The following is a 22,822-nucleotide window of genomic DNA, read 5'->3' as shown; positions in this document are numbered from 1 at the left end:
TTTTTATCTCACCATTCTTTGCTTGAACAGCATCTCTCCATCTCTTCCTCCCTTTCATACTTTGAAGTTGTCTTATATTTCTATAATCTGTGTTTCTAGGTCTATTTTACTATATATCACCTTGTAGAGTGTTAAATGCCTCTTGCTTCTTTTTCTGTGCCACCCCTTTCAGTAACACTTATATGGTAGGTCTGGTAATGACAGATTCATTTCGTTATTATATATCTGGTACTGGTTGGTTGGTTGGTTGGTTGGTTGGTTGGTTGGTTGGTTGTTTTTGTTGTTCCTTCATATCTTAATGACAGACTTACAGGGTAAAGTATGTGTGGATGGTTGTTGTTGTCTTTTAACATCTTGAATATACCATCCCACTCTCTCCTGGCCTCCATGTTTCCTGCTGAAAAGTCTCATGCAGGTTGACTGTGCTGCCTATATAGGTCTCTTCCTTTCCCTGGCAACATGTGATTTTTTTTTTCCTGTGTCCTTAACTTTCGATAGTTTCACAGTAAAGTATCTTGGTATAGGTTTAAAAATTGAGGATTCTCTCCACTTCCTGAATATCTACATACTTACCATATCCCAGATTTGGAAAAATCTCCACTACTATTGTGTCATTAGAAAAGTCCTGATGGTGGTTCTGGAGGTAGTACAGTGGACTCTCAAGTGTGAGGTCCCAAATTCAATCCCTGGCAACACATGTACTACAGTGATGTCTGCCTCTCTCTCTCTCTCTCTCCATAGCTTTCTCATGAATAAATAAATTAAATCTTAAAAAAGAAAAGGAAAGGAGTCGGGCAGTGGCGCAGTGGATTAAGCACATGTGGTGCAAAGCGCAAGGTCCGGCATAAGGATCCTGGTTTGAGCCCCCGGCTCTCCACCTGCAGGGGAGTCGCTTCACAGGCAGTGAAGCAGGTCTGCAGGTGTCTGTCTTTCTCTCCCCCTCTGTCTTCCCTTCCTCTCTCCATTTCTCTCTGTCCTATCCATCAACAATGACATCAATAACAATAATATTAACCACAACAATGTTGAACAACAAGGGCAACAAAAAAGGAAAATATATAAATATTTTTTAAAATTTTTTAAAAAGAAAAGGTAAGAAAAGAAAAAAGATCCCACCTGCAGGGGGGAAGCTTTGCAAGTGGTGAAGCAGTGCTGCAGGTGTCTGTCTGTCTCTTTCCCTATCTCCCCTTCCCCTCTTGATTTCTGACTGTCCCTATCTATCCAGTAAGTAAGTAAAGATAATACCCCCCCAAAAAAAAAGAGAGGGGGAAAAAGGAAAAGTCATGATGTATTTTTCTATGCAAATATACATTATAACTTTTCAACAACCTAATATGTTTTTTAATATGGCTTATTCTCCTATCTCTTACCTCTCCTTCTAAGATGCCTGTAACTCTCTTTGCCTTTCTAGTGGAATATTTAATCTCCTAAAGAATTGTCTCATTTTCCCTAAACCTTTTTCTTCCTTCTACTTTGAAGTCAAAGAGTGTGGTAATTTTGTCTTCTGTTCCTGATGTTATTTCTTCTACATTGGTAAACCTACTCTCTTAACTTACTAGTTGAGACTGGAATACATTCAGTGTGTCTTTCACACCCTGTAACTATGTTCTCATGTTTTCCATTTTCCTTCTTTCAATTCTATCTCATATTAAATAAGTAAAATAAATCTTTAAAAAAACAAAATTTTATTGAGTTACCATTAGTATATAGTACTATATAAATTTGGGAGCTTTTGCTCCATTGTTTTAAAGTACAGTTGTCTACTGAACAACTTAGTGGCTAAGGCACTAACCACTGTGCAGTCAAAATTCAGCTCCCAAATATCACCTGCTATTGATCAAAATTCATGTCAATAACCAATGACATATTTTGTATATGCCATATACTATATTCTTACAGTATAATAAGCTAGGTAATCTTAAGAGAAAATCCATTTACTGTACTGATCTATATTTATTAATACAATAAGCTTATCCTATTTGTTTATAAGAAAATCTACATCTAAGTGAACCTGCAGAGTTCAACGCATGTTGTCCAAGGATCAGTTGTAATGTTAAAGTTAATGCTATCAAGTTGGTTCAAGAGTTGTGATTTATTGTTAAGCTGTTTAAAGTTAATGCCTTCAGGTGAGTGCAGGATGCTGTCCAGGAAGGGGTTAATGAATCATTATTTTGATAAGGAAAGATTGTCCACTCTTTACAGGCAGTGCTTAGTCTATAGAGAATACTTGCATTAGCAGTAATGTTCAAATAGCCCTTCTCAATTTCATCTTTCTTTTCAATTTTAAGGTATGACATTGGCATTTGCAGGAATATACTTATTGGTGAACTTCGCTCCAAATATAACTCAGGTTATCTCTGCAAGAACAATACAGTATTACTTTGTTGGCTGGAGGTTCCTTGTCTATGTGGTAAGAATTCTAAAATTTTACTGTCCATAAAACTATCATCTAGACTCCTAGTACATGCAGATGTTAGAGAACTAATCTCTTCTCAGCAGTAATATCACATTAAAACATAAATATATTTGCCAGTGCCAAAGTGTTTGAACCAGCAATAAGCCCTGAGTCTTCCAGGTATCTTATCCTTCAGGAATGATTTCCACAACATGTAATCCAACAAATTTCAGAGAATCTTGGTGTAGGACAATTCAAATTAAAAATCAAACCAACCAGGGGCCAGGCAGTAGCACGATGGGTTAAACGCACATGGCATGGAGCACAAAGACGAGTGCAATAATCCAGGCTCGAGGGAGCTGGGCGGTATAGCAGCGGGTTAAGCAAACATGGCACAAAGCGCAAGGACCGACAGAAGGATCCCGGTTAGAGCCCCCAGCTCCCCACCTGCAGGGGAGTAGCTTCACAGGCAGTGAAGCAGGTCTACAGGTGTCTAGCTTCCTCTCCTCCTGTCTTCCCCTCCTCTCTCCATTTCTCTATCCTATCCAATAGCGACACCAGTAACAACAACAATAATAACTACAACAATAAAAAAAAAAAAAGAATCCAGGTTCCGAGCCCCCTGGCTCCTCACCTGAAGTGAGGGGGGGGGGGATGTCACTTCACAAGTAGTGAAACAGGTCTGCAGGTGTCTATCTTTCTCTACACCTTTCTGTCAGAAAACGAATACTGGTCAGGCTTGTGGATGGGTTAAAAAGTAACTCTAGTACACTATTGGAGGGAATGCAAACTAGTGCAACTCTTATAGAAAACAGTATGAAAGTCCTTAAACAAATAAAAATGGAAATATATTATGATCCAGCAATACCACTTTTAGTTATATATGCAAAAGACATCAAGGCACAATTACAAGGAACATCACCCTCCGTTGTTCATGGCTGCAGTATCTGCAATGACCTAGGAAGCAACCTTAGTGCCTGTTGATGGACAACTGAATTAAGAAGTTATGGCATATATACTCAGTGGAATATTACTCTGCAATTAAAAAAGATGCTGTTGTATCCTTTGGGACAAAATGGTTGGAACTAGAAGTGATTATTCTTAGTGAATTAGTAAAGAGGTAAAAAGACAGCTACCCTAGTGGATGGTTTTGCTCATTTGTGAAATATAAATAATTTGAACTTGCCAAAAAATACAAGTAGTCAAATTTTAAGCCTTTGTGAGTACTATGGAAGTGGGTGGGGCACTATGCTTGCAATAATCGTATAACCTGGCAAACATTATTAAATCAATAAAAACACATACATTCCCTTTAAAAGAGTGCTCACTGAGACCAATAAAACATGTTTGTGTAGGGGAGGAGTATATAGCAGTAGAATAATACTGAGAGATAGATGGGTGAAGAGAGGAATAAGCTGAGAGAGAAGCCTGACACCACTAACTGGGGTGTTTGATTTGATTCAGTGACTATATCTAGTGAATATGAATAGAGAACATGACTGTATTGGTCAGTAAATTATTTGTTTCAGCAGTTAATTTGAATTGGAAATTGAAACTGTTTCTGGAAGGGCATGTAATAGAAAAAACTGAGATCATCTGGATGAGCTTTTAACCAAGAACAAGAATGGTAAAATAGGTGTCAGCTCAATAAAAAGATTCAAAACACACAGAATTATTTATCTTTGGGATTAGAAGTAAAAACTAAAAAAAAAAAACAAAACAAAAAAACTATCTAGTACAATCCTATGGGGCCAGGGAGACAACTCAATCCAAGTACAGGATTTCTCTCCTCGAAGATCCCACATTCAATCCCCACACCACCCTATACCAGAACTGACTGGTGCTCTGGTCTCTCTCTTTCTCCCCTAAAATAAGTAAATCATTAAAAAATTAAAATTATTTTATTCTACTATATGTACCAGTGACAAAAAAAAAAAATGCAATACCAACATCTTCAGGGACACATCTATTGGGTAAACTTTGTTCGAAGTATAATGCAAGCCATTAGAACGGAAGTTATATAGTAGTACATCATTGTCAGATAGTTCCTAGTCTATGTGAGAAGTCAGTGTATCCTTACTAGCTCTAAAATTCTGACCTCTGGAATACAGACATTTACAGCTTCTTTTGTAATGGCAGGGACAGTTTCCCGCAGCAGAGACACAAGTACCACTCTGAGAATGTGAGAAATAACATTTATTAGTTATGCTACCAGGACCAAATAGCTTGTGTCTTTAAGAGCCTGGACCCCTGTGTCTGCAGCACTTTTCTTTTTGTAAGGTAAAAGCCAAAGTGAGAGTAGAAAAAAAAGGAGGAAACAGGATTATAAAGACAAAAATGCTTCCTGCTGGATTCTTTAGGTGTTTCAATGTATACTATCATATAATCTGCAAATAATGAGAGTTTGACTTCTTTTCTTCCAATCTGTATCCCTTTAATTCCTTGCTCCTGCTTGATTGCTATGGCAAGAACTTCCAACACTTTGTTGAATAGTAATAGTGATAGTGGGCAGCCCTGTCTAGTCTAGTACCTGATCTGAGGGGAATTGCTTCCAGTTTTTCACCATTGAGTATGATGTTGGCTATAGGTTTGCTATATATGGACTCCACTATCTTGAGGAATTTCCCCTCTATTCCCATTTTTTGTAGTGTTTTGATCATAATGGATGTTGGACTTTGTCAAAGGCTTTCTCTGCATCCATTCATATAATTATGTGATTTTTGGTCTTGCTTTTATTGATGTGGTGGATCACATTGATTGATTTACATATATTAAACCAACCTTGCATCCCTCAGATAAATGCCCCATTGGTCATGATGAACAATCTTTTTAATATACTGCTATATTTGGCTGACTAGGATTTTGTTCAGTATTTTAGCATCTATGTTCATCAGATATTGGTCTGTAGTTTTCTTTTATGGTTGTATCCCTGTCTGCTTTTGGTATCAGAGTCATGTTGGCTTCATAGAAACTGGAAGGGAGTATTCCTTTGTCTTCAGTCTTTTGGAAGCCTTTTAAAAGTAGAGGAATAACTCTTCCTGGAAGGCTTTGTAGAATTCATTTGTAAAACCATCTGGTCCAGGACTTTTACTCTTGGAAAGGTTTTTGATAACTGTTTCAATTTCTTTGTGATTAGCCTGTTCATATTTTCTAGTTTCTCTTTGTTTAATTTTGGAAGTTTGTAGGTATCTAGGAACTTGTCCATTTCTTCCAGGTTTTCTAGCTTGGTGGCATATAGTTATTCATAGAAGTCTCATATCATACATTGGATTTCTGTGGTGTCTGTTGTGATATCTCCTCTTTGATTTATAGTGAGGTTCCAGGACACACATTGGTGAGGCTGTCTGCCCAGGGAAGTCAGGTTGGCATCATGGTAGCATCTGCAACTTGATGGCTGAAAAGCATTAAGATATAAAGCAGAACAAATTGTTTAATAATCAGGAACCTAAAGGTAAGAAGATAGCAGATGAAATTTGGTGTCTTCATGTTGGAAGGAGCTAGGGAGTCTATTTAGGTCTACTCCAAAGAGCCCATGACTTTACTAATTTTTTTCTGACCTAATAGCTAACATGCAGCTGGGCTAGGAGTATTGTCTGGGAAGATGGTGTCAGAGTTGAGGATAAAACTAGAAAGCTGGATCAGGGCAGAGAAAAGCCCCTAAATATGGGAAAAGTATATAAATACCACTAATTATAAACTCCATCGATCTGATCTAGTGCCCATGTCTGTTCACATTTAGCACAGGAGCCTGGGTAACCTCTGCATTCCTGTCAGTCTGAGCTCACAGTCCATGGTCATGGCTAAGAACATTCTAGGCTACACTCATTTCAGAACCAGTCTTCCTCAAGTGGGAGAGTATGTTGGCCCAGCCTCCCTTCGGGGCAAGTTCTTCCACTGTTGTTCTATGTTGAGGGCAAGGTCCTGTAGAGGCCCACAATAGGGTTTATGATGTAGTTTCTGATGGAGATGACTAGTGATGGTGGAGAGAGGGATCTGTTAGAGATCTAGGCCCATCATATCTATGTGGGAATCCCTGGATTCCCTGACTAGGGCTCCAGATGATGGTGTGGCCTGGTAGTGACCAAAAGGGCCATCATTAAAGTGTGCCTATCTCTTGCCCTTATCTAGTTTTTGTAGTCCTTAATTTATGACAGAGTTAGGATTAGAATGATTGAAGGAAGTGAAATAGGAAGTAGGTGAGGAGGGTATCTAGGTCTAAGTAGAAAATATTTGATTAAGTACTTTATGATGTCTTTTTTTTTAGGTCTTTCTACTTGCTCGCTGGACTTATTGAGTCACTGTAGACTTTTATACACTTGTACTTTATATATTTTCCCCCAACTTATGGAGAAAGCATTTTAAAAGAACTTGTTTTTCACTAGAGCACTGCTCAGCTCTAGCTTATGCTGGTACAGGAGATTGAACCCTGGACCTGGAAACTTCAGGCATGAGAGTCTGTTTATATAACCAGGATGCCATCTCCCTTGCCCCTAAAAGAACAAAACTTATCAAGCCTAAAATAATTACTCTAAGGACTAGGGAGACAGCATAATGGTTATGCAAAAGACTTTCATGCCTGAGGCTGTGAGGCTCCAGGTTCAATTCCCAGCATCACCATAAATCAGAGCTAGCAGTGCCTGTTGTCTCTGTGTGTATCTTTCCTCACATTAAAATAAAATATAAAAGGTGTATCTGCTTTTAAAAAAGAAAAATTACTCCAAAAATTGCATAAAAGACACCTTTGATAAAGGTTTAACGAAGGTCTGAGATCTTTCATTATCAGCAAGACTTCCCCACTCTAGAATGACTTTTTCAGACAGACAAAAACACCACAGCACTACAGCCACCTCCAGTGTGATAGACGCCAGGTTCAAAGCTGGGCAATTTCCATGGCAGAACAAATGCACTGTCTAAGTGAGCTGTTTCTAAACCCCAAGGCACATCTGAATAACACTACTGGATTAGATTCTAAGGGAAATATGTCTATATTACCTTCATTTAGACTTTAATTCATTATGGGTTTATATTTCTAAAAATTGTAGAAGTTATCATTTTATATACTAAGATCTTGAGCTAGAGTTTGGTTTAAGTCTTAAACAGCTGGGTAATTAATATTTAATCCCTGAACATAGCAGATTCTAGTGTTTTTTCTGCAAATCATAACTACAAAGATCATAATTATAGTAATTAATTCTTTGAAATATCATTCATCTTTTTTTTTAATTATACCTAGTATAAACATGACACTGAAATTTCCTTTCAGAGCTGATCAAATAACTAACAAAATGAATAGAAACACATGAAAGTCTGAATGAGTTTTACATTTCTTTTTATTATTGTTGTAGTTATTGTTGTTGTCGTTGTTGGATAGGACAGAGAGAAATGGAGAGAGGAGGGGAAGACAGAGAGAGGGAGAGAAAAACAGACACCTGCAGACCTGCTTCACCGCTTGTGAAGTGACTCCCCTGCAGGTGGGGAGCCGGGGGCTCGAACTGGGATCCTCCCACTGGTCCTTGTGCTTTGCGCCATGTGCACTTAACCCACTGCGCTACTACTCCCGAGTTTTACATTTCTAAAACAGAAAGGGAGAATTGTAAAATTGGAGGATAGTTCAGTTAGTCGTATCTTCTTGTTTCATGTATTCACTGGTCCCAGACAGATGCCACTTTACCTGTGAGGCTTACAAAGAATGAACATCTCACAGAAACAAGGCTCAGGAGCTTGCCCTTGGTATTGATGTTCTTTTTAGCAAAAAAAAAAAAAAAAATTAATTAAAAGGGTTTGAGGTGGGACTTGAGAAACCTGCTGTCTATTGACCAGTGTAGAATGAAGTCCCCTTTGTACACCCAATAAAACAGCCTTTTCCAGCCAGGATCCACAGGTAAGAGCCTTGGCAAAAGAAAAAAAAAAATCTAAGGGGGGTTTCCATGGTCAGATCAGCACTGAGATGCTACCTCCCATATATACCTCTCTCTGAGATATTCACAATCTCTATTAATATGTTAAAAGCTTGCACTTTCTTAGCAAAGAAGCTTGATTGTGTTACTACCCCAAACCACAGTCTTATTTGACCATGGAGCCTTTTCTCAAAAGACACTTAGTTGAATAACACAATTGAATTAACAACACAATCTGCAAAAACCCCTGGAGGAAAAGTGATCCTAAAGTTCAATTACTTCTTACTCTTTGGCAGGCTTGATTGAGTGGGTTTGCCTACCCAGATTTCCAACAGGTTATTCAGATTGAAACTCTGTGGCAAATATACTCCTGCACAAAGCAATCTGTATGGTGCTCATTTTCTCACTACCAGACAAAAAATTAAATCAACAAAAAACGGGGCCCGCCTGTCATTTGGTGTAATTCTCTGCCCCAGGGCTGTTTATTAAGTCAGCCTTTCTGGCAGAGCCACATCAAAATTCACCATCAGGTGTCAAAAAGCCTGTAAGGAAGAAAATAATGTTTTTATAAGATCTCAATATCTATTGCAAGAGGTTTATTTACTTTGTTGTCTCGGTGTCAATAGCACATACTTCCTTTTTAAATATTTATTTTAGTAAGTGAGATAGACCGATACCAGAGCAGTGCTCAGCTCCAGCTTATGGTGTTGGGGAAGACTGAACCTGGGATTTCGGAACCTCAGGCATGAAAGTCTTTTGCATAGATTGTTTTCTCCTCCTGCCCGATAGCACACACCTCTACAAAAGCAGCAGCCAACGCTCAGTGTTTTGATAACCTTTGCCAGGCTCCAACTACACTCTGTCCTTCACTTCCCCAGTAGCCCTATGCATTGGGTTCTGATATTCTCTGCCTTTGGCAGTGGAGAAACTGAGAGGTTCAGTAATGTGTCCGTGATCAAGGATATACAAAGTGTCAGAACTAGAACTTAAAGGCCAGGACCACCTGATTGAGTGCCCATGTTATAATGTGCAAAGATTCCGTCAAGCCCTTAGTCCCCACCTACATTGGGAAAACTTCACAAGCAGTGAAGCAGGTCTGCAGGTGTCTCTCTGTCTCTCTCCCTCACAATCTCCCCCACCCCTTTTTATTTCTCTCTTTCTCTATCCAAGAAATAAATAAGCTAGAATTTACCCTCAAGCATGCCGCTTCTGAGGTACACAACCTCAACTCACTTCAGCTCTCCATGCAGAATTAATTGAAGACAAACCCTACAGATCACATCTTTGTCCAGACTTGGCCTTGGTGAGAATCTTTTCAGATCTCTCTTCCTGCGCACAGGGAAGTAGTTATATCAGAGACTATACTTTCAAAAGAGAACATGGCAAGGGAAGATAAAATTAGCATGGGATCAGATTTTACTATATGCATTGGTGAAACCTATCCTGTCTTTTATGTCCTACCAACTCATGAACTGCCAGTGTTCTTTCTCACCAGTGTAGACAGGGTGGTGAATGCTTTTTAAATCTGATGAGAGAAGTAATCCTGAAAACCCAGAAGCGATTCAGAAAACTCATTCTGCAGGTACCATTCCTCTAGAAAGGCTTCAGTTAGTCTGAATTAGTTTCCTGTTACTTCCATAACAAACTGTCACAAGCTGAGTGGCTAAAGTCAACACATATTTATTACCTTATGGTTTGAAGGTCAGAAGTCCAACTAGTTGCTCACTTGACTACATCAAGGTGTTGGCAGGGCTGTATTTCTTGCTAGTGCCTCTGTGGGAGAATCTATTTCCTTGTTTCTTCCAACTTCTAGAGACTGCCAGCATTTCTTGGCCTGGGTCTTTCTTGAGTTACATCTCTCTCTGACCGCAGCTGGGAAGGCCCTCTGCTTTTAAGGATCTTTGTGGTTACTTGGATCATCTCCCCACCTCAACTCCATAACCCAAATCACATCTGCAAAGCCTCCTTGCCCTGTAAAGTAACAGATGCACCAATTCCAGGGATTTGCATACTGACATCTTTGGGGAGTCCCTTTTTCTGCCTCCCAGAATTGCATCAGCTAAGCCTTCTGAGCCAGTGTCCCCATTAGCAAATTGGGATAATAACAGCACCTACCTCCTAAGGTTGTTGTAAGGATGCAGTGAATTAGAACAGGCAAGCCTGTGGTGAGCCTGCGTTATTACTCTTGACCTCTGAGATAGCTACCAGTGAAGCAGCTTCTCCGTGGGTCTTGGTAACCTGAAGGAATCACAGTGTCCTCAGTACTGCTATTTTTGGAGAGAGGAAAATGTTAGAATAAAATTAACATTAACTCATGCTGCCTGAGTATCTTATTCCTGGGAGCGCCATGACCTCTTAGCACAATACAGAAAGCACCCAGAGGGAACTACAGTCACTCTATGAATTATGGGGCCTCTTGTGTTATATATCTTAAGCCACAGAGGTAGAATTTTCACAGAGGTCTTATGGGATTTTCATAACTAATAAGTACTTTCATTCCTATCCCCCCTCCAAAAAATTAATAATTGACATGGTAGTAAGTTTAGCTAATGAGCTCTGTGTGTTAGTGGAAGAAGAGACAGCTTCCCTCCGGCCGCAGATACAGTGATTCCAAATGCTCCTGTGAGTGGTTTATAATTGTAGCACAGGATAAATGGAAGCCTGTGGTTAAGGAGAGACCCAGCTTGAGAGGGTTACTTGTGTTAGCATCTGATGACTTGTACTGCAGTTGAGATCACCCAGTATCTGATGGCAGCTTTTGAGAGCACAGAGATAGAAGTTTAATTACTTATGTGAAATTAGATTAGAGGTCTGCTCAGTAAATCCTGGAAAGGAAAGTTCAGGTAATTGGTTTAATTTACCAGGAAAAGAAAAGACCGAGAGAGGAGCTAATCTTCTATATTAGATGAAAAGACTTTTAAACGATGAAGAGATGGATCTACTGCTTTCCATGCCCACAGAGAACTAAGGACCAATCTAACCTAACTGTGAATGGGAACGGTGAAGATTTAGGAGAGCTCTGAAGTAAGATGTAGTCCTACAAGAAGTTGCCGGCTCTAGTAATTTTTTTCATCACTTTATTGGGGGGCGGGGCTAATGCTTTACAGTACAGTTGTTGACACATGGGTACAATTTTTCATCTCCCCATGATAGGTATATGGAAAATATTCTCACACCACCCCTTTACTTAGATCTGTTTCCACCATCATGCATGAGGACTCTTAAGAAATTAGTGGTGGCATTTGCACTTGTCGGATGGCAGGAAATTAAACATCCATATTCATTCATATGTATGATCTCAGTCCAGGTTCCTGTCTCTTTGAAAAATATATATATGTGCATATGGTTATGCAAAAAGACTTTCATGACTGAGGCTACAAGACCCTAGGTTCAATCCTCACTACTACCATAAACCAGTCCTCTGATAGAAAAATAAAAAAAGGGGGGGAGGAGGAAGAGAAGAAGAAAAATACTTTGATTTCACTTATCCACTAGATGTGTTTTTTTTTATTATTTTTTAAAATATTTATTCCCTTTTGTTGCCCTTGTTGTTTTATTGTTGTAACTATTATTATTGTTATTGATGTCATCATTGTTGGACAGGACAGAGAGAAATGGAGAAAGGAGGGGAAGACAGAGAGGAGGGGAGAGAAAGACACCTGCAGACCTACTTCACTGCCTTTGAAGCGACTCCCCTGCAGGTGGGGAGCCAGGGGCTCAAACCGGGATCCTTCCACCAGTCCTCACGCTTTGTGCCACCTGCGCTTAACCTGCTGCGCTACCGCCCGACTCCCTAGATGTGTTTTTTTTAGCAAGTGTTCATAATCAATTTGAGATGTAATTTCCTTATTAATTCCATAAATAACTATTGAGTGACACTATGTCCCAGACAGTGAAGACAGAGGAAAACAGAATAGAGAAAGTCCCTGCTGGTAAGTGAAACAGACAAGAAACACAAAAATACATATACAGGGAACATGCTAGTCAATGGTAAAATGCTCTACAGTCGCCTTCTTAAGTCAGAGTATGAGAAAATGGATGGGTGTTTCTTCTAGCTCAAAGTGGTCAGGGAAGAAGTCTCAGAGGAAGTGACATTTCAGCTGAGAACTCAGGACGAAAAGGAGTCATTGTGCTAAGATCAGGGATAGAGCATGCCAGGTAAAAACAGACAGTGCAAAGGTCCGTAGTGAATCTGAGAGTTGCAAAGGCCCGAGGGGAGAGAAGCTTTAGTAGCTGGCACAGAAGGGGCCATCCAGGGATGAATCACTCAAGATGAGGTTTATGCAGCCAGCTGAGGCTCTAGAATCCAGAGAGAATTTGGTCTTTATTTAAATGTAATAGGAAATCACAGGAAGATTAAGCAAAGGGATGACTCCATCTAATTTATATCTCTACTACATGTATCATTTTGGATGAATCACATAAAGTACAAGAGGAAAAAAAGCAAGTGAAAGCAAGCATGATACCACTTGTGTGAAGTCCAAACAGGGTGTTGTTTGGGAACTCAGTGCCAGCACTACAAATCCACTGTTACCAGCATCCATTTTTTTTTCCTTTATTTATTTTATTTCTATTTTATTTGACAGGACAGAGAGGAATTGAGAGGGGAAGGGGAGGTAGAAAGGGAGAAAGAGTGACCATTTCAGACCTGCTTTACAGCTCATGAAGCATTTCCTCTGCTGATAGGGAATGGGGGCTCAAACCCAGGCCCTTGCACATGGCAGTGTGTATGCTCAATAGGTGATGTCATTGCCTGGCCCCTGGGGATACATAAAAATGGCATGGACTTTAAAGAAAGTGAATGGCAGACAAAAAATTCAGTGAACTTATTCCTGGGATGTTCACAAAAGAAAGTGAATTGTAGGGTGCTAAGGGATTCACAGATAACATCAAAGAAATCAGTAGGTCTGTTTCTCAGACCTACTTGGTAAAGGGCTCATGCATGTTACTGTACAGGAATGTCAGATGTAGTCTCTGTGAATGAAACATTTCATTTCCAAGTTGTAAAAGTGAATCCCTGTAAAATGAAAGATGAGTTTACAGAGAGGTGGTTGGGAGTGAGGGAAAGGGAAGAGTTCATAGTGTTGATGCCATTTCCTGTGATGTAAATGCCTTGGGGAATGGGTCAGCAAAGTGGGGAATCAAGTGATAAGTGTTGCCCATATCTGGGCTATCAAATATGCATGTGGAAATGTCTAGAAGTTAGCAGGGTGAATGATCCTGGACTGAAGGTCCATCAGGAATTGGAATTATTGAAGTGGAGGTGATATTAAGGATCCAGAAGTCTGACTCATTCTTTTGTCTATTTGTAATTCTCCTAATCAGCCTTAACTTTCTTTTTATTTTCTTTTTATTTATTTATTTATTTATTTATTATTGGATAGAGACAGAGAAATTGAGAAGGGAGAGAGAGAGAGAGAAGGAAAGAGACAGAGAGACACCTGCAGCTCTGCTTCACCACTCATGAAGCTTTCCCCTTCATGTGGGGACCAGGAACTTGAACCTAGGTTCTTACTCATTGTAATGTGTGCCTGGCCCTGTTAAAAAGTATATCATTGGGAGTCAGGCGGTAGCGTAGTGGGTTAAGCACAGGTGGTGCAAAGCACAAGGACTGGCTCAAAGATCCTGGTTCAAGCCCCCGGCTCCCCACCTGCAGGGGAGTCACTTCACAAGCTGTGAAGCAGGTCTGCATGTGTCTATCTTTCTCTCCCCCTCTCTGTCTATCCCTCCTCTCTCCATTTCTCTCTGTCCCATCCAACAATGATAACAACAATAATAACTACAACAATGAAACAACAAGGGCAACAAAAGGGAATGAATAAATAAATAAAAATTAATATATCTCATTAACAATTGAAATAATATATGGAAAATTGTATGAAATACATGACAAATATGTTTAACAGGATAGGTAAAATAAAATAAAATATAATAAAGAGGACCTAAGAGCTCTGTGAAGAATAAAACTGACACAAGTTTTCTAAGAGATTAAGTGATAAATACTGAAATACTTTCACCCTTAACTTTCCTATGAGAACTGTAGTAAGGACAAAAAAAGAGAAAGGGGGCATTCTGAAGACTTTGTATAGGATGCTTTATACTTAATCTTTTCCATATTTTTTTATTTCAGATTTTAGAAATAATAATTTTCTGCATTCTCCTATATTTTCATAAAAGAAGAGGAATGAAGCACATTGTGATTCTGGTAACCCTAGTCTCACTTCTAGGTAAGGTTGTATTTTCTTTTCTGACTTTCAAACCCAGCTGCGCAAATTCACAAAAGACATTTGGAGGGAAATACTTGGGCATTCTACTTCTCACTGTTTTTACACTTCAGCTGTCCTCTATAAAAATAAGCTGTGATGAAATTATGTGAATTATATTTTGTATGTCTATTGCTGCACTGGATATGAATTTATATCTTTAAACTATTTTTAGGGATCATACATATAATTTTGTTTGCTCTCTGAAAATTTGAGGATTTTCTTTCTTAGTAAATAGCTGAAAAAAAATACTAAACTAGGAACAAATGAATGAGCCCAGTTGAATTTTTTTTAATCAGGAGTTAGTTATCAAAGCTTATCCTGTTTGTACTTTTATAGCTTTAAAATAAAGCCAGTATAAAATGTAAACATAAATACCACATTTCTTTCACTCACTGAATTTGTCCTTATTTATTTAGAAACAGCTTGTAAGATTTGAAAAATGGTGCTTAAATAAGCTCACTATATATATACATATATATATATAATTATTATTTTAATCTGTCCTATCTACTACACCTCTCTTCCCAATCTTTTTTTTTTTTTTTTATAAAAAGGAAACACTGACAAAAAACATAGGATAAGAGGGGTACAACTCCACACAATTCTCACCACAACTCCGTATCCCATCCCCTCCCTTGATAGCTTTCCTATTCTTTTAACCCTCTGGGAGTATGGACGCAAGGTCTTCGTGGGGTGCAGAAGGTGGAAGGTCCGGCTTCTGTAATTGCTTCCCCGCTGAACATTGACAGGTCGATCCATACTCTCAGCCTATCTCTCTTTCCCTAGTGGGTCCGGGTTCTGGGGAATCGGAGCTCCAAGGCATATTGGTGGGGTTGTCTGTCCAGGGAAATGTGGTTGGCATCATGCTAGCATCTGGAAACTGGTGGCTAAAAAGAGAATTAACATACAAAGCCAAATAAATTGTTGACCAATCATGAACCTAAAGGCTGGAACAGTGCAGATGAAGAGTTGGGGTGGGGTCTCTATTTTGTAGATAGCTAGTAGGCCTATTTTAGTTATATTTCAAAGGGCCCATGACTATACTAGTGTTTCTTTTTCCCCTGAGCCTGAAATATGATATGCAGGTGGATCCAAGTTATTGTCTGGGGAGATGATGTCATGGCTAGAAAAAGGACCAGAAAGCTGTATCAGGGAAAAGAGTAGCTCCCAAATATGGGGAAGGTATATAAATATTGTTGACTGTAAACCCCATCAATTTGATCTGATCTGGGGCCCATATTCAGCTTAGGAGCCTATGTGACCTCTGCATCCCTGTAGATCTGAGCTCACATTCTGTGCTCATGAGTAGGAACGTTCCAAGGTGCCCCAATATTAGGACCCATCTTCCTCAGGTGGAACATAGAGTATGTTGTCCAGCCTCCCTTCGGAGGATGCAACATTCTCTACCGTTGTTGATCTAAGTTGAGGACAAGGTCGTATGGGGGTCCACAAAGGGGTCTATTTTGTTGTTCCTGATAGAGATGACCGATAACAATACTTCCCTACTCTTAATACTCTCTCCAGCCCCAGCCCCTTCACCTCACCCCTACACACATACACACAAACACACACTTGTACTTAAGACAGCTATTTCAAGGATAAATGTACTTAATATCTTATTAAAATAGGCTGTCCATCAGGGAAGTGGAAAATGGATTTTATACTTGTTTAGCCAACAGCAAGAACAAAAAGCAAACAGCTAAGAGAGGAAATGCACATTGTGTAGAAAATAAAGGAAATTTTGCAATTTTTAAGTAGGAAGGTAAGATAACAGAACTAAGATCATACATGCCAGTTATGACCATAATTATGAATGAGATGAGTCTAGCTAGTTAAAAAAGAAAAAGATTCTCAAATTGGACTTCAGGAAAATTCCCGGGTTAATTTTAAAATTAATTTAGAAACTGGATTCCGATTATTTGCACTGGTTCTGCTCTGTGAGCATTAACAGAAGTGCTGAAATCTTCTGAACAGCTCTTTCTCTGAGGTTTGAGTTCTGGCACCACATGGGAGCATCACGGACAGCAAGCAGTAGGGGAACTCCCTCTGTAGTTGAGCAGTGCTGTGGTATCTCTAAGTCATTCTTTCCTTTTTCTCTTCCTAAAAACGATAACAGAGGAGCACAGTAAAACCATACAACCTGAAAATGTAAACTCTACTGTCAAACAGTAGCTGAACCAGAAGTGGAAACCAAGATCTCATTACTGCATATAGTTTTTTTGTTACGTGCGCTTAACCCAGTGCACCACCACCTGGCCCACAGCATATAGTTTTTAAAATGTCATGAAACATTAAGTGTAGAGTTTAGACTAATGCTGTATTCAAACGGAAATTCACTGTTGGAAAGGTGAAGTTAAGCACTGAGCTAAAGATGTTACAGGAGAAACTCTGAAATGAAGCAAAGACATACAGAGAGGAACAATTAATAAAGATAAAGGCAAAAGTTAATGAAATAGCAGAATAAGATCAACCCCAAGAATAAGTTCCTGGAAGGCAGTTAACAGCAGTTGGGGAAATAGCTCAAGAGTAAAGCCCTGGATTTGCATGTCTGTGCTGTATGTATGGATATGTGATGTTGCTTCCTCCCCCCCCCCCATTTCATGTGAAGCTCTCCCTACCTCACACAAAATGCATAAAAGAAATTGAAAAAAAAAAACTAACAACTAACCTTAAAAAGATAAAGGACAGTCTCTTGACTAGGAAAAATAACTCAAATGGTAGAGTCCAGGACTTACATAAAGTTCCTAGTTCAATCCCTAGTAGCACATATTTCAGAATAGTTCTCTCTCTCTCTCTCTCTCTCTCTCTCTCTCTCTCCCTCCCTCCTCTTCCTTCTTCTCTCCCTTTCTCTCTCTTTCTCTCTCCTTCCATCCCACCCTTCTTCCTTCTCTCCCTCCCTCCCTCCCCCCCCCTCAATTTCATCTATCTTTCCTATATTCCATATTAAATTAAAATTAATTTTAAAGGAAAAAGAAGCTTCAAATATCTAAAATTAGAAATATATGTATATAGGGAGTCAGGCAGTAGCACAACAGGTTAAGCGCACATGGCGCAAAGCACAAGGACCGGCATAAGGATCCCGGTTCGAACCCCGGCTCCCCACCTGCAGGGAAGTCGCTTCACAGGCGGTGAAGTAGGTCTGCAGGTGTCTATCTTTCTCTCCTCCTCTCTGTCTTCCCCTCCTCTCTCCATTTCTCTCTGTCCTATCCAACAACGATGACAACAATAATAACTTCAACAATAAAATGGCAAGGGCATCAAAAGGGAATAAGTAAATATAAAAAACAAGAGAAATATATGTATATAATAAAAATAAATAGGTAAGTTTGAATAAATTGTTTGTTTCTCAAGAATAGTAACAATAGAGGAATTATATAAAAAAGCCATATCCTAAATAAGAACCAGACCTAGAGAGTTTCAAAAGTAATGTCTTCTGGGAGTCAGGTGGTAGCGCAGCGGGTTAAGTACACGTGGTGCAAAGCACAAGGACCAGAATAAGGATCCCGGTTCGAGCCCCTGACTCCCCACCTGCAGGGGTGTTGCTCGCAAGAGGTGAAGCAGGTCTGCAGGTGTCTGTCTTTCTCTCCCCCTCTGTCTTCCCCTCCTCTCTCCATTTCTCTCTGTCCTGTCCAACAACATTAACAACAATAGTAACTACAACAATAAAACAAGGGCAACAAAAGGAAATAAATATTTAAAAAAATAATAATGTTCTCAAATCTTTAAGGAACAAATTATTCTCATATTGTTTAAGCTATTTGAGAACATAAGGAAACTTTCACTTTATTTTTTAAATTGTCTTTTTTAAATCAGCATAAGTATGATTCCAAACCTGGAAAAGATGGTGTAAATAAAGGACATGGTGAACTACCTTGAGTTTAATTTCCCTACTAACTGTTGATGCAAATCCCAGTTATATACAAAGATTTATGTTCTGAGGTAGTTGTCACCACTTAAGTTTCAATAGAAAAAAAAAAGGAGACAAACTAAGATTCAAGAGTACATAATTACTCAAATAAATCATATACATGCTTTAGAAGAAACTTATCAGTTACTGGTAATGAAAAATATGTATGTATAAAAATGAGAAAATATGAGGTGTGGCTATGAAGTAGGAGCCATTTCAGATCATGCTCCTGATAAACTAGAAAGAAAAAAATATATAATCAGGATCTCTCTAGAAACTCACTAAGCCATAGCCACCAAGTTGCAGATGCTACTATGATTCCATCCTGAACTCCCTAGGTAGACAACCTCACCAGTATGCCCCTGAACCTCACCTCTCCAGAGCCCTACCTCATTAGGGAAACATAGAAACAGGCTGGAGGTATGGATTGACCTGTCAATGTTCGTGTCTAGCAGAGAAGCAGTTACAGAAGGCAGACCTTCCACCTTCTGCACCCCAAAGAGAATTTTGGTCCATACTCCCAGAGGGGGAGAAATGATAGGGGAAGATGACCAGAGGACTCTGAACTCCAATTCCATCAGGACCTAGGGAGAGAAGAGGGGGAAAAAATAGGCAGGACAATCAGAAGTAGTAGGTATGAGTTAAAAAGGAGGAAAAGGCAGTATCATAGAAAAAGACAGATATAAATATAGATAGCTAGGTATAGAAATAATAGTCAACACCTATCTGTGATCTTTTTTTATATTTATTTATTTATTCCCTTTTGTTGTCCTTGTTATATTGTTGTAGTTATTATTGATGTCATCGTTGTTGGATAGGACAGAGAGAAATGGAGAGAGGAGGGGAAGACGGGGGGGGAGAGAAAGACACCTGCAGACCTGCTTCACCACCTGTGAAGGAACTCCCCTGCAGGTGGGAGCCAGGGACTCGAACCGGGGTCCTTACGCCAGTCCTTGTGCTTTGCACCACATGCACTTAACCCGCTGTGCTACCACCTGACTCCCATGTATCTGTGATCTTGAGAAAACGAATGCAGTTTCTAATGGAGGGAAGGGGGACACAGAACTCTGCGGGTGGGAAAGGTGTAGAATTATACCCCTGTTATCTTATAATTCTGTAAATCAGTATTAAATCACTGATTAAAATTTTTGAATTAAAAATACATGTATGTAAATCAGTGCATACTGTATTATTCACATGTTGTAATATACTTGAAAATAGAAATTAGCTAAAAGAAATAGTGCCAGAAGTTGGGTGGTAGCGCAGTGGGTTAAGCGCAGGTGGCACAAAGCACAAGGACTGGTGAAAGGATCCCGGTTTGAGCCCTGGCTCCCCACCTGCAGGGGAGTCGCTTCACAGGCGGTGAAGCAGATCTGCAGGTGTCTCTCTCCCTCTCTGTCTTCCCCTCCTCTCTCCACTTCTCTCTGTCCTATCCAACAACGATGACATCAATAACAAAAACAATAACTACAACAATAAAAACAACAAGGGCAACAAAAAGGGAATAAATAAATATTTAAAAAATAATAATAAACAGAAATTGTGCCAAATCATTTTAAATACTTAGGACTAAATGTTGATTTACATTTTTCTTTCTAGGCTCTCTCCAATTTCCTGTTTTGTTTGTTTGTTTGTTTGTTTTAATTGCCACCAGAATCATCACTGGGTCTTAGTGCCAGCACTACAGATCCAACACTCCCAACAACCAATTCCCCCCACCCACCACCTCCTAAAAAAAATTATTTATTCCCTTTTTGATGCCCTTGCTGTTTTAGTGTTGTAGTTTTTATTATTGTTGTTGTTGTTGTTGTTGGGAAGGACAGAGAAATGGAGAACAGAGGGGAAAACAGAGAAGGGGAAAGAAAGACAAGATACCTGCAGACCTGCTTCACCACTTGTGAAGCGACTCCCCTGCAGGTAGGGAGCCAAAGGCTCGAACCCAGATCCTTGCACTTTATGCCACTTAACTTTGTGCACTTAACCCGCTGCACTATCACCCGAATCTCCCCCCCCTTTTTTTTTTACCATGTATGCACTTAACTAAGTATGCCACCACCCAGCACCCCATTTTTTATTTTTTATAGTTATTTATTTCTTTATTATTGGGTAGAGACAGAAATTGAGAGGTGAGGGGGAGATAGAGAAAGAGACAGACATACCTGTAGCCCTGCTTCACCACTCATGTAGCTTTCCCCCTGCATGTGGGGACCAGGGACTTGAACCTGGGTCCTTGTGCACTGTAATGTGTGCACTTAACCAAATGTACCACTGACTGGCCCCAAATCTGATTTTTTTATTAAATGAACTTTTCTCCATTCATACATAAGTGCTTTCAATTATTCATATATACATTAGAATATAATTTTGATTTCCAACCTATCCTCACCAAACGCTCTCTTTCTTCCCCCATCCCAAAAAGAAAATTTTTAAGAGCCTTAAGAATATTTGACCCAATTTAGGAATAACTTCAAAGTTATAATAAATAATAATTAATATGTTGTAGATTAGTGATTATGGGTTCTTTTAAAACATGTGGATTAACTATAGCAGATGTCAGTTTGCCTGTTTGATAATTAATTCTGGTTTTGTGTTTCAATATATGTTAACATCAGATGGTAGTTGAAATAGATCATGATTTTTAAGGACTTTGCAATATTAAGGTTCTGAGACAATGGAATAATAGTGTGTTCTCCATTATCCATTATGATCTTATGGTTTGATCCCCAAGACCTGGCTGATCAAACCATAAGACCATTGTACTGAAATTTTTTGCTGTATTTTGGAAGAAGTCAAAGTTCAAACCATCAAGTGACACACTATTATCATAATCTATGGAGAATATGTTTAAGGATATTAAACAAAAAAATGTAAAGTGGAAAGGGATGAGGCAATTTGAATCTTTGTATTCAAATTAGAGGATCGTTTTTAGAGTTTATAACCTGTCCTCCTTTATTAGTCATGACTTAAAAAGAAAAATGCCTGATTTAGAAGTACATCCTAATAGCCTTCAAATTAAAGTGTATTTCAGTTTTATTTTGTTTATTGGATAGAGAAAAATAAAGAGGGAAGGGGGAGGGAGGGAGAGAGAGAGAGAGAGAAATGCATGTGGCACTGCTTCACCCCTCTGGAAGCTTCCCCCATGCAGGTGGGGGCCAGAGGTTTGTACAGGAGAACATGTGCACTCAACTGGGTACTCTGCCCCCTGGCCCTGTATTTTCAGTTTTAGAAAAAAGAAAGAGAAATTATAGGAGGCTTTTTCTGGTTGACCATCACATGCCATATATATGTGGAGAGGAGAGAGAAGCAATACTGTTTCCAAAGCTAAAAGGAAGAAAGCTCAGAACATTATAACCAGTTAAGTCAGCAGCAACAGTGACAGTACTTCTTCACATTGCTTTCAACTCATAATCACATTAAATAAAAATTATTTTTTAACTTCCTGTGAGCTTCAGCTAAATCCAGGATTTATGTGCAACAGTAGTTTTAATAGACCTAAACAAAAAAGACCCCATCTTCTCCTGCAGAAAAAAAAAAAAATCTTTCCAGAAAGTGCTTCAATGCTTTCACATTGATATAACCTTTTCAAGTCACTTTTTTCTTCATTGATATTCGGAACCTATAAAAACTTTGTTCTCATGAGACACAGTTCCCTCTTTAGCACAAAATAAATGAACAGATGTTGCTCATGTCAATCTTGGACTTATGGTTGGCCCTGAGAAATGGTGCACACAGCCCAGATTCTATATCCCATTAGCATCTTTGTCAAAAAAATATTTTAGGGAGTCGGGCGGTAGCACAGCGGGTTAAGCGCACGTGGCGCAAAGTGCAAGGACCCGCGTAAAGATCCCGGTTCAAGCCCCCAGCTCCCTACCTGCAGGGGAGTCACTTCACAGGTGGTGAAGCAGGTCTGCAGGTGTCTCTTTCTCTCCCCCTCTCTGTCTTCCCCTCCTCTCTCCATTTCTCTCTGTCCTATCCAACAACGACATCAATAACAACAACAATAAAAAAGAACAAGGGCAACAAAAAGGGAAAATAAATAAATAAAAAATATACATATTTTAAACCTGAGACATTGACTAACAAAAGTGCTTACAGTTGGTACAACTCTTAGCAAAAACTCAGAGTGAATTGCTTTTAACTTTCCAATCCTCATCTCTTTGTAAAAATGTTCAGGATCATGTAATAGTTATTTTCCCATTAATGTCACATGGATAGTCTGACTCTTCTTATCTCCCCCCTTCATTGTTTTTCTCCTTTCCCTTCTCCGAGTAATTATAAACTCGCTGGCATGCTTTCAGCACTTAGGGCTGGAAAATAAGCATCTAGCTTCAGAGATAAAAAGCACCCTGCCACACAG

The 22,822-nt window shown here is 39.3% G+C and overlaps 1 protein-coding gene across 2 annotated transcripts in view; it reads left to right on the top strand.

Annotated features, from left to right (window-relative positions):
• NIPAL2 (NIPA like domain containing 2) overlaps positions 1-22,822 on the top strand; it is a 104,982-nt gene that overhangs the window by 65,477 nt on the left and 16,683 nt on the right. For both annotated transcript variants that reach the window (XM_060195994.1, XM_007532333.3), the window contains exons 5-6: positions 2,289-2,410; positions 14,423-14,519. In XM_060195994.1, the coding sequence (XP_060051977.1) occupies positions 2,289-2,410; positions 14,423-14,519 (219 nt within the window). The remainder of the gene's footprint in view (positions 1-2,288; positions 2,411-14,422; positions 14,520-22,822) is intronic.

Source organism: Erinaceus europaeus, chromosome 8 (assembly GCF_950295315.1).
Source record: "Erinaceus europaeus chromosome 8, mEriEur2.1, whole genome shotgun sequence".
NCBI classification, from domain to species: Eukaryota; Metazoa; Chordata; class Mammalia; order Eulipotyphla; family Erinaceidae; genus Erinaceus; species Erinaceus europaeus.
The sequence above is the reverse complement of the archived record's forward strand: the minus strand, read 5'-3'. Positions and strand labels throughout refer to the sequence as shown.